At 41.2% G+C, this 13060-nt stretch overlaps 1 protein-coding gene across 2 annotated transcripts in view; it reads right to left on the reverse strand.

Annotated features, from left to right (window-relative positions):
* Positions 1 to 12668, reverse strand: part of CDCA7L (cell division cycle associated 7-like) — a 44409-nt gene extending 31741 nt beyond the window's left edge. Inside the window, exon 1 of one of the 2 annotated variants that reach the window (XM_011944169.1) lies at positions 12365 to 12668. In XM_011944169.1, coding sequence (XP_011799559.1) covers positions 12365 to 12388 — 24 coding nt within the window. In that variant the 5' untranslated portion in view covers positions 12389 to 12668. The remainder of the gene's footprint in view (positions 1 to 12364) is intronic. The other variant, XM_011944170.1, reaches the window with a different exon arrangement.
* Positions 12669 to 13060: the final 392 nt, after the last annotated feature.

Raw genomic sequence — 13060 nt, forward strand, 5'->3', positions numbered from 1 at the left:
AAATGCCCATCAATGATAGACTGGATAAAGAAAATGTGGCACATATACACCATGGAATACTATGCAGCCGTAAAAAAGGATGTGTTCATGTCCTTTGTAGGGACATGGATGAAGCGGGAAACCAGCTAAATTATCAGGAAACTAACACAAGAACAGAAAACCAAACACCACATATTCTTACTCATAGGTGGCAGCTGAACAATGAGAACACATGGACATGGGGAGAGGAACATCACACACAAGGGCCTGTCGGGGGTGGGGGACTAGAGGAGGGGATAGCATTAGGAGAAATACCTAACGTAGATGACGGGTTGATGGGTGCAGCAAACCACCATGGCACGTGTATACCTATGTAACAAACCTGCAAGTTCAGCACATGTATATCAGAACTTAAAGTATAAAAAAAAGATTTTCAGCTGTTTTATCACAGAAACCTTAAAGGCCAGAAAGCAGTAGGATGACACATTTATAATGTATTTAAAATGCTGAGGGGAAAAAAAACTATCAAACAAGAATTCTCTATCTGGTTAAAAAAAAAAAAACTGCCCTTCAAAAATGAGATAAAAATTAAGACATTCCCAAATAAACAAAAGCCAAGGGAATTCATTACTACTGGCATTTGCAACAGAAAATGCTGAAAGGAGTACTTCACATTGACATGAAAATCACTACACTGTAACTCTGTCAAAGCCATACAAAAATATAAAGTTCTCAGGTAAAGGTAAATACATGGACAAATATAAAAACTAGAGTATTGTTGTAAATTTGGCTTATAACTCCATTATTTTCTAAAGGATTAAAAATACTTATGAATCTGTTAATGGATACACAACACATAAAGATGTAATTCCTTATCTCAATTACATAAAATGATGGAAAAAGACACAGCTACAATAGGAGTAGAATTTTTGTATGTCGCTGAAGTGAAGTTGGTATCATTCAAACCAGATTGCTATAACTTCAGAATGTTATATGTAATCTCCATGGTAACACAGAAAGTATCTAAGAAGAAAAGGAAATGAGAGTCAAAATGTGTCACTACCAAGAAATCAACTAAACTCAAAGGAAGGTAATAACGGAGGAAATGAGGGACAAAAAAGCCATAGGATATACAGAAAACTTATTTTTTAAATCACAAGATTAAGTAATTCCCCACCAGTAATTACTTTAAATTTAAATGTGTTAAATTCCAAATCAAAAGAAATTGATTGGCAGGAAGGATTTTTTTTAAAATAGGATACAACTATACATTGTCTACAACAGACTCACTTTAGATCTAAAGACACTCAATGCAAATAGTAACCAAAAGAGAGATGGAGTGGCTATACTAATATGAGACAAAATAGGTAGTCAAAAACTGTCTATTTTAAAAATGCCTTTTAAAAGACAAAGGCATTACAGATTTATAAAAGAGCCAATTCACTAGAAGATAGAATAATTATAAACATATACACACACCAAACATCAAAGCTCCCAAATATATGAAGCAAACACTGACAGAACTGAATGAAGAAATAGACTGTTCTGCAACAAGAGATGGAAACTTCAACACTCCACTTTCAATAGTGAACAGAACAAGACAGAGCAATGAGGAAACAGAAGACTTGAGCAACACTATAAACCAAATAAAACTAATAGACATACAGAGAGCACTCAACCCAACAACAGAATGAACACTTTTCTCAAGTACATATGGAAAATTTTCCAGGACACACTATATGTTAGGCCACAAGACAAGTGTGAATACATTTTTAAATGACTGAAATAAAACTATCTTTTGTTACAATAGAGTGAAAATAGAAATCAGTAACAGAAGGAAAAATGAAAAATTCACAAATATGTGGAAATTAAATAACATATTCCTAAACAACCATGGATCAAAGAAGACATCACAAGGGAAATTAGAAAACACTTTGAAACAAATGTAAACAAAAACAAAATTTACCAAAATGTAAGGGATGCAGCAAAAGGCACTGCTAAGAGGTAAATTTACAGCTGTAAACACAATAAAAATGAAGATCTCCAACCAACAAACAAACCGCACACATTAGAAGAACAGAAAATGTACAGCACACCAAACCCAAAGTTAGCAAGAGGAAGGAAATAAAGATTAAAACAGATATAAATAAAATAGATAATAGAATAAGAATAGAGAAAAAGTAATGAAACCAAAAGTTTATTCTTTGAAAAAAAAATCAACAAATTGGCAAATCTTAAGCTACATGACTAGAAAATATACACAGAAAACTCAAATTACTAACATTAGTAATGAAATTGGACATTACTACCAATTTTACATAAATAAAAAGGATTGGCCAGGCACAGTGGCTCACGTCTGTAATCCCAACACTTTGGGAGACAGAGGTGGGTGGATCACAAGGTCAGGAGTTCAAGACCAGCCTGGCCAAGATGGTGAAACTCCATCTCTACTAAAAATACAAAAAAATTAGCCAGGCATGGTGGCGGGCACCTATAATCCCAGCTACTCGGGAGGCTGACGCAGAGAATTGTTTGAACCCGGGAGGGAGAGGCTGCAGTGAGCCGAGACTATGCCACTGCACTCCAGCCTGGGCGACAGAGCAAGACTCCATCTCAAAATAAATAAATAGGATTTTAAGAGTACTATAAACAACCATATGCCAACAAATTGGATTATCTAGATATAATGGATAAATCCCTAGAAATAACCTAGCTAGATTAAATTATGAAGAAATAAAAGATCTGAATATATTTGAAATAAGGATTTGAAGTAGTAATCAAAAACCTCCCAACAAAGTAAACCCCAGGACAAAATAGCTTCATGGGTAAATTCTACCAAACACTTCAAGAAGAGCTAACACCAGTCTTTCTCAAAGTCTTCCAAAAGCTTGAAGGAGGAACACTTGAAACTCATTCTACGTGACCAGCATTATCCTGATACCAAAGCCAGAGAAAGATACTAGAAAACTATACAGCAATATCCCTTACGCATACTGATACAAGAATCCTCAACAAAATGTGGGTAAAACAAATTTGGCAGTGTAGCAAAAGGATTATACAAGATCACCAAGTGGCATTTATTCTAGGAATGCAAAATGGTTCAAACATATAAAAATCAATTAACATAGTACACCATATGAACAGAATAAAGGGGAAAAACAAAGATCATCTCAATTGATACAGAAAAACATCTGACAAAATTCAACACCCTTCCATCTTAAAAAAAAAAAAAGGAAACTTAAACTCACCAACATAATAAGGCCATATATGAAAAACCCACAACTAACATGATACTCAATGATGAATGAAAGATTGAAAGCTTTTCCCCTAAGATCAGGAACAAGACAAATATGCCTGTTTTTACCACTTCTATTCAACGCAGTATTGTGAGCTCTAGCCAGACCCATCAGGCAAGAAAAATAACGCATCCAAATTGGAAAGGAAGAAGCAAAATTTATCTCTGCTATAAGAGACATGATTGTATATGTAGAGAACACTAGAGATTATACAAAATGTAGTGAGAGCTAACCATTCAACATTGCAGGACACAAAATCAATACAAAAATCAACTATGTTTCTACACACTAACAATGAACAATTATAAAAAGAAAATTAAGAAAACGATTCCATTTACAATGGCATCAAAATAATAAAGTACTTAGAAATAAGTTTAACCAAAAAGGCGAAAAAAGCCTTGTACACTAAAAACTACATCCCCGAAAAAATCAAGGAAGACAAGGAAATGGAGAACCATCCCATGTTCATGGATTGGAAGGCTTAATATAAGATGACAATTCTAACTGAAGCTATGTACAGACTCAACGCATTTCTTCTCAAAATCTCAGCGACCTCTTGTGTAGAAACAAAAAAAGTCCATCCTAAAATTAATGTGGAATCTCAAAGTACCCTAAACAGCCAAAACAATCTTAAAAAAGAACAGGCCAGGCATGGTGGCTCACTCCTGTAATCCTAGCACTTTGGGAGGCCGAGGTGGGCAGACTGCCTGAGTTCAGGAATTCCAGACCACCCTGGGCAACACGGTGAAACCCCGTCTCTACCGAAATACAAAAAAAAATTAACCAGGTGTGGCAGTATGCGCCTATAGTCCCAGCTACTTGGGAGGCTGAAGCAGAATTGCTTGAACCTGGGAGGCAGAGGGTGCAGTGAGCCAAGATCACGCCACTGCACCCTAGCCTGGGGGACAGAGCAAGACTCCATCTCTTAAAAAAAAAAAAAGAAGAAGAAGAAGAAGAACAGTGTTAGAGGACTCACATTTCCTGACTTCCAATACTTACTACACAGCTATAGTAATCAAAACAGTGTGGTCTTGGCATAAAGGCAGACATATATATCAATGGAAGTGAATTAAGAGCCCAGATACAAACCCTTACATATACAGTGAACTGATTTTCAACAAGGATGCCAAGACTAATGGCAAAAAACAGTATATTCAACAAACAGTGCTGGGAAAACTGGATATATCCACACGTAAAACAATTAAGTTGGACCCTTACCTTAAACCATCTATAAAAACTAACTCAAGATGGATCAAAGATCTAAATATAAGAGCTAAAACCATAAAACTCATGGAAGAAAATATAGGGGAAAAGCTTCATGACACTGAATTTGGCAATAATTTCTTGGATATGGCAACAAAAGAAAAATAAGCTAGACTATCAAAATTAAAAACTTTTGTGCAAAGGACACTATCAAAACAGTAAAAAGGCAATCTAAGGAATGGGAGAAAATATTTGTAAATCATAATATCTAATAAGGGATTAATATCCAGGATATATAAATAACTCACTTAACAACTACAAAAACCCAGTTAAGAAATGGGCACAAGACTTGAATTAACGTTTCTTCAAAGACGATATACAGGTGACCAATCAGCGCAAGAAAAAAATGCTTAACATCACTAACCATTGGGGAAATGCAAAACAAAACCAGGATGAGATACCACTTTATGCACATCAGAATGGCTATTATCAAAAAAACAGAAAAGAACTAGGGCTGGCAAAGATGTGAAGAAACTGGAACCCTCGTGCACTGCTGGTGATAATATAAAATGACCCAGCCACTGTGCCAAACAGTATAGTGGTTTCTGAAAAAACTGAATTTAGTATTATAATATAACCCAGCAATTCTACTTTTAGGTACATACACCCAGAACAATTGAAAGCAGGGACTCAAGCAGATATTTGTATACCAATGTTTATTCACTGGTATTTACAACAGCCAAAAGGTGGAAACAACTGCCAACATAAATAAATGAGTAAATAAAAGTGGTATGTACATATAATAGAGTATTATTCAGACTTTAAAAGAAATGAGATCAGGCACAGTGGCTTACGCCTCTAATCCCAGCACTTTGGGAGCCAAGGCAGGAGGATTGCTTGAGCCCAGGAGTTCAAGACCAACCTGGGCAACACAGAGAGACTCCATCTCTACAAGAATTTTAAAAAGAAAAATTCGCCAAGCAGGGTGGTACATGCCTGTTGTCCCAGCACTTAGGAAGTTGCGGTGGGAGGACCACTTGAGCCCAGGAGGTCAAGGGTACAGTGAGCCACGATAGCACCACTGCACTCCAGTCTGGGCAACAGAGTGAGACCCTGTCTCAAAAGAAAAATCATTAAAAAAAAAAATTCTGATACATACTACAACATGGACAAACCTTAACAATATGTTAAGTGAAATGAGCCAGTCACAAAAGGACAAATACCATATGACTCCACTTATATGAGATAACCAGGATAGTCGTATCCTCAGAGGCAGAAACTAAAATAGAAGTAACCAGGGGCTGGGGGAAGAGGTCACAGGGGTAATTGTTTAGTAGATAGAGAGTTTCAGTTTAGAATGATGAAAAGCTCATGAGAGATCAGTGATGGTGGCACAACAATGCGACTGTACTTAATAACACTGAAAGGATAAAAGAGTACATTTTATTATGTATATCTTACCACAATAAAAAGCCCCGCAAGGTTGTCAATGTTATGTTTAAAAGAGAAGGTATAAATGGGGAGACATTTCAGACATGTATTTACAGAGGGCTTAGAAGAGCTATTCAGCAGATGAGTACCTAATGAACCAGAATTTTGGCAGAGATCCTGGGAGTGAAGTGAACCAAATCACTTGGGAAGTGTGAAGTAATTTCCTCCTCCAAGGAGGTCAGCAGATAGGACATGTGAAGCCAATGTTAAGATTTCTCTGGAGTCTAAGTAAAAGATTATCCAATCGGACAAGTCTGTTCTCAGTGTTTTCCAACAAGGTGCAACTGACATTTTGGACAGAACAACTGCTTCATCCTGTGGGACTCTCCTGCCTGCCATATGGTACTTAACATCCCTGAACTCCAAACCACTTACCAGGGGCACTCCCATCACCCTCATCACTCTAGCAATCAAAAAGAAACCCACCCACGTTTGTTACTACAACTACCATGACCCCAGATCACTCAGAGTGAATGAATCCAAAACTGAAATATAAGCGTCCTGGTCTGTTAGGATATGATAAGCTGTAAAGCAGTAGCAAGCAACTCTAAATCTCAATCAATGGCTTAAAACCAAAAAAAAGGCTTCTGTCTTGTTCACATTACATGTCCATCACAGGCCAGCCCAAGGCTCTATTCCACACTGTCCTCACACCAGAACCTGGGCTGATAGAGCTACCACTCTGCAGAATGCTGGCAGATGCAGCGGCAGAGGGAATGAGATACAGTAAGTGGTATGCTGGTATTTAAATAATTCACTTAGAAGTGACACACAGTACTTCTCATATTCCACTGGCCAAAGCAAGTCAAAAAGCCTTGTCTGCTTCAGGGCCAGGAAACTGCAACCCTACCACTTACCTGGAAAGAAAAGAACCAGCCCTAATGACTTCCAAACTATGCCTGCAAAGTGCTCTGAAAAGTAGAAGACGCTATGTAAATGTTAATTAAAAGTGTATTAGTAACAGTACTACTTTGCCCTTCCATCCATTCAATGGATATTTATTAAGCATCTAATACATGCTGGACATCATCTCCTAAGCATCAAATATATGCCAGACACCATGCTAAGAGATCTGATGAAAACTGAGTCGTACGTGGTAGGGTAAGAGAAACAATCTTTAAAACAATTTCAGTGTGGTATGATAAATGTGATCAGGGAAGACAGTCCAGATACTCCAGAAGTTCCCAGGGCAAGCACCTGAGCCAGTGGTGGGGGCAATGGTCAGGAAGACTTCCAAGAGCAGTAACCTACACAGCTGCAGGATGCAGTCACCCTGGAGAACCTGCTGTAGATGCACAGGTGGAAGCATGAATGTTGAAGTTCTGGATGGGGTGTCCCTGCCTTCTACCAAGTCAATGAGACCAACTTGCACAAATTCCCCATAGACCTAATCCAGTCACTTCCACTAAATGTCCACTGACACATTTATGGGTTTTCTTGGTTTTCTAGGCAGACCAGATGTAAAGAACAGATCTCTGGGACTACTCTCCACTTTCCCCCCAACTAGAACATTCTATGAGATGCTGTAAGTTCAAGGAGACAACATTCTTTCAGTCCAGTTATCATAAGCTTGGTTCTAACCTCAGCAAAAACTGCTTTCTCTCAGCTAATACAGTGCAACAAAACGGGAAATGCCCTAGGAAAACAATGTGTCAGAGGTTCCTAACCATTGAAAATCAGGGACATTCCCTTTACGACATATTACATACATTATAAAGAGTGATTAAAAATAGTGCAGACTCCAACACAAGCCGTAAGATATAGAGTATACCACCCTGAGATATTTACCAAAGTTCTAATAAAAAAAATTTTTTTCAACAGAAAAATATATAAAATACACATCTAGAAACACTACACAGTCACTAAAAATGAAAACTGTAAAGACCTCTAAGCTACAGGGAAAAGTAATGCTGACAGTGCTAAGGAAAGCAGATTCCAACAGCAATCATACTGTAAAGGTTAGACAAAGATGACAATTGTGCTACAGGCAAACACTACATGGAAACTGCAGAAAATGGGGCATGGAGAGTAGGGGAAGCAGAGAAGTGGTTCAGTGCAGCTTACAGTAACATGTTATTATTTGCACAATGCAAATTTCACATAAAAGTCATTCCTATGTAAAAGCTTGGTGGATCTTATTCACATTCCCAAACTGACTTTTATAGGCAGTTCATAAAGCATAATCTGGTGCGTTCCTTAAAAAGAACTATGCTAGCTGCTGTTAACACTCCAGCCCTTTCAGTTAAAGGGAGGAAGGAACAGGGCAAGTTTCCTGACTCGCCAAGGCCCCATGATTCCAGCAGCAAGGGCCAGGCAGAGGCTCTGGGGACAGAATCCTGGCTGAGTAACCTTCCTTACAAATTGCCCTGAGCAAACCAGTCAATTTAGCCTTATCTTTAAAATGCAGATAACACAAACTACTTCACAGAACTACAGTGGCGATTAAATTTGTTAACTTTTAAGCACCTAGCACAGCATGACTTTTAAAAGGAAGTGATAGTTTCCATTCCTTGGGGGCAAAAATGGATGGCTCTTAAGGTCTCCCTCTACTCTCCAAACCCAAGGTCCCCCAGGTCCCCATAGCACAGAGCAGGAGCCAGCTGAGCTTTGGCAAAAGCAAAAGAGGAAGGGAGTTCAGGCGTGGCCTTCTGGTAGAGAGCGGGGAAAGAGGAGTATTTTCTGTGTCTTTGTTCTTCCACCCTACCAATGCCTAGCACACAACAGGTGCTCAATTGAGTATCTGATCAGTGGACTAATCAGCAAGCCCTCTGTCCTCAACTGATGATCATAAAGGAAAACAGGCAGGAAGCACCATCTATTTATTTGAACTAAAGCTCAGGCCCCTTGCACTGTGAGACTCCGCAGCTTATTTCTGTGCTGCATACAGGGTGCTAGCATTTACTACTATGGAAGATACATTTTTCTGAGTGTTAACTTCAGTGATATTTACCAAATATGCCTCTGAATGGTCCCATTTCAAAAAAAAACTACAGAAAACACTGTTTTTCATAAACAAAAAGAAAACAAAATGGCCCCAGTAATACTTTCTTATCTCTATCCCTACTTACTTCAAGTAGCCTGTATCTATTCTACTTTAGTGAATAAAGCTGAGTCTTTTGTAAAACAAAACTGTATACTGGAGGTAAAAATTCTAAACCATAACTTTGAGTAAAGGAAAACTCTCAAGAGCGGTTTAAATGTAATATGCCTGGCTTATTCTATTCCAATGATGTTCTAATCTTTTTTATTATTTACTCTAATGTTCATAATTGTTTTAGGCCACAATTATCTCACTGTTTCCTGGCCTGTGTACCTGATCAGAATCGTTATGATCTCTGAGGTTTTCTCCTGATTTTTGAGAATCCTGCTCTGCTATGGATGGGGTAGCCAGCAGAACACACACAGACCAACCAAGGAGCCTTTTAAATACAGGACTATTAAAGTGGCCAATCATTGTCCTTTCTGTGACCAGCTTCTGGGGCTCTGGGATTACATGTTAAGCAACAGCATCAGATGGGAGCATTTTGTAGCTAAGAGACCAATACCAGAAAAATTTCCCTTTACCCCTTCAACAGCATGCTCCTGCCTATTTACAAGAATATTTAGCATCATTTCCTTCTCAGATGGGCCATCCTGTACTCTGGAGCTAGAAGAAAGTATGAGGAGAACACTGACATTCAGTGCCTACCAGTTTCTCTCCTGGGGAGCTGCACTGTTGACAGCTCTTAGTAAGAGATCACACCCTTGCCTTTACGAGGTATTTCTGTCATTTTATATAAAAGCACAAAGACACAGTGGTCAGCACAAAACTATAGCCTGTGGGAAGCGTAATCACTGTCAGAGGACATCAAATCCAACACAAAAAAATCCTTGTTTGCCTGTTACTCATAACATAGGCCTAAGCTGCTTTGCTGAAACACTTAGCTCTGTGCTTTCCAAGCGACAGAAATTACACTTACTCCAATGTGTGAGATTAAAACCCACTGCACACTGAGCTGAACGCCATTCGATGTGCAGCAATGCCACTTCAGGCGGTTCATCACATTGCTTTATTCATAAGGCTGGGAGACAGGGTGGAACCACACGATTTTAACATCTTGCTGTGCCTGAAATGTTCATTAAGTGCTCTTATCTGCAGTCACCTGCCCATCCCATAGAACCACTCTCCACTAATTTAGAGACTATAATCTGTGCACATTTAAATTACGATGAACAGGAACATTTCCACTGGAAAAATCATCACACATCTTGATTTGCACTGCCAATTAGGTCTTTAGAAAAGGGAAAAAAAAAAACCCTGATCATCTTACATATAGTAATTGGCCTTAATTGGTGCATAATGGATCGGATATAATTTGTGGGTAACCCCTACATGATAAATAGTTTATTTAACATTTTAGAACTACCAAAAATTAGCCTAATTATGTGGCAGTAAACGTTCACTTCCAACTATACATTCTGGGACTTCTGAGTTTCCTAAGCATGAATTATGAATATCAGTGGTGGAAGTACAAAGGACTCTCCAGCCTAACAGCAGGAGTGATACATTCCAAAAACATTTTCTGATTACATTCACAAGGCGCTCAGGAGAAATTCCAGATACATTTCCTGATTAAACTCACAAGGAACTCAAATCTCCATCCAGAGGGTTTGCTTTTTGTTTTGTTGTTTTGAGTCCTGCAACAGCAGAAACTCCTAGAAGGTTAGGACGCTGGCCGGGAGTGGTGGCTCACGCCTGTAATCCCAGCACTTGGGGAGGCTGAGGCGGGTGGACCACCTAAGGTCAGCAGTTCAAGACCAGCCTGGATAACATTGTGAAACCCTGTCTCTACTTAAAAAAAAATAATAATAATACAAATCATTAGGCGTGGTGGCGGGCGCCTGTAATCCCAGGTACTCGGGAGGCTGAGGCAGGAAAACTGCTTGAACCAGGGAGGTGGAGGTTGCAGTGAGCCAAGATTGCGCCATTACACTCCACCCCGGACGAGAGCGAAACTCCGTCTCAAAAAAAAAAAAGAAAATTGGATGCTAATTTTTTACGGTATTAAAATCAGCATGGTAATTAAATTTTTTACGGTATTAATATTAGCACGGTAAAAGCCAGTGGCAAAAAATAAAAAAAAAAACTCGAACCCTGTCTCATTCCCTAGGCTTTACTGTTTGTTTCCCTTGCTTTTAATAGTTTCTCTCACAGGAGGCATTTTTTAAATATTCTCAGAAACATCAACAACAGATTTTTCCCAAACGACCATTTTCAGGAAGGCTTCAGAAACTACTAAAATGCCAAAGCTACCGTTAGTGGCTCGGTTTTTGCCGCCAGACTCGGGCAGGTGACAGCGGCTTGGGCTCGGGCACCTGGCACTCTGCGCCTTCCAATGCTGGCGGCCCCGCCTCCCCTTCTCCCTGGCCAGGCACGCAGGTGGAGGAAAGTCAACACCAGTCGGAGGCAAAGTGGAAGCAGTGAGTCTAGCGACTCTCACAAAAACAAGTGGAAAAAAAAAAAAAAACAATCCTCGCACAAAGCATCTCTGTGCTCCCACAAGCAGAGGCGTGGTTGCTTGTTTCCCTTTTTAAAGGTTGTATTTTTAGTTCTTTTGAAAAATGTTTTTATTGCTTACTTCTAAGTAAACATTTATCTCCATTACGATAACGTAGAGTAAAGCTCTTTTAAGAAGTAAAAAGAGAAAACTGAAGTCACGTTCACATTCCCACCACTCACTGAAACGTTTGGAGGAACTTACTCAACTGTTTGCTAATGAGTTTTAAAGGATAGTTACGCCCTTAACGCATAATTGGGGTCGTGCTGTGCATATGATTTGGGATCTTGTAGCTTGTTTAACTTGGCCCAATGACGTTACCATTTCCCCCAAATGGTTACTAATTCCTTGAGAACGTTTACAAAAGTTCTAGAATAAACACTAAAGTTATTCTTTTTAAACTCCATTATCCAAGTTGGACTGGTCTGGCGATCGACTATTAAAAAAAAAAAACACAACTTTCTTAAGCTTCCTGATCTCCGTGCCAATTCCCGGAGAAAGTGCGGGGAGTGCACAAAAAAGCCCCTCCCCCGTCTCAGGAGGGCTGCAAACGCAGGCGCTGCGCCCCGCTAGCTCCCTGCCTGCACCCCCGGCAGCCACCCGAGACTGAGCAGAGCGCCAGGCTGAGCGCAGTTGTGTGCTGCGGCGACCGGGCTCTGTGGTCTGCGTGGCACAAACGTGACCCACCGCGCACACCTGCAGGGCGCGCCCACTCCGGCACTCACTCGGCTGGGCGCGCCAGATTCCCAGCGCAGCAGCCAAGGGCCACGTTTCCAGCCCAAGGCCAGCAGGACCGAGTCGCAAAGGGAAGTCAAACTGTGGGTGCTTCCGGACGGCAGCGGGCGGCCGGACCCTCACCTGGTAGCGAGTCGCCAACTCCATGCTTCCTGACGCGGCGCCAGTCTCCTCCCAGCACGCGGCCACGGGAGCCCGGACTCACCACGGCCCAGCGCACCAAAAACGCCCCGCGCCCGAGCAGCCGACGCGCAGCGCCCGAGCACAGGCGGGCCCCGGGAGGGGCGCACTCGGCGCCCGGGACGGGGGGAGCGCGTCGCGCTGCCCGCTCGGTGCCGCCTCACTGGGCCTCGTGGCTCCGACCACCGTCCCAACTTCGCGGCCACTGACCCTCTCTTCGCAGGCGGCGCGAGAGGGACCTGCAGTTGGGGGCGGCATGAGCAGTTACCAGTGTTAGGGCGCCGGGTTCCCCCCTGCAGCGGAGGGAGGGAGTGGAGCCGTCCGGCGGGGTTTAGCGCGGGAGAAATGAGGGGGCTGTCCCGGGGCAGCCTCCAGCTGGCACGCGCGCAGGATACTTGGCAGGGTTTATTCCAGGTCATGCCCTGGGGCTCGAGCTTCTGCTGCAACCCCTGTCTCTGATCCAGGAAAATATTGTAGGGCGGTTTTGGGGCTTGTTTTGTTTTGTTGTTGTAAAGGGGCAGCGTTCTCTTTGGGAGGATTCTGTCTCCCAAAACATTTGCTACAGGGTTCACTTTGCAAAACAGGCAACCCAGGTTTCTTTACCAGGGCCCAGGTGGACACTGCAAATCCCTCTGAAAC

This window comes from Colobus angolensis, unplaced genomic scaffold (assembly GCF_000951035.1).
Source record: "Colobus angolensis palliatus isolate OR3802 unplaced genomic scaffold, Cang.pa_1.0 Scaffold229, whole genome shotgun sequence".
Taxonomy (NCBI): Eukaryota; Metazoa; Chordata; class Mammalia; order Primates; family Cercopithecidae; genus Colobus; species Colobus angolensis.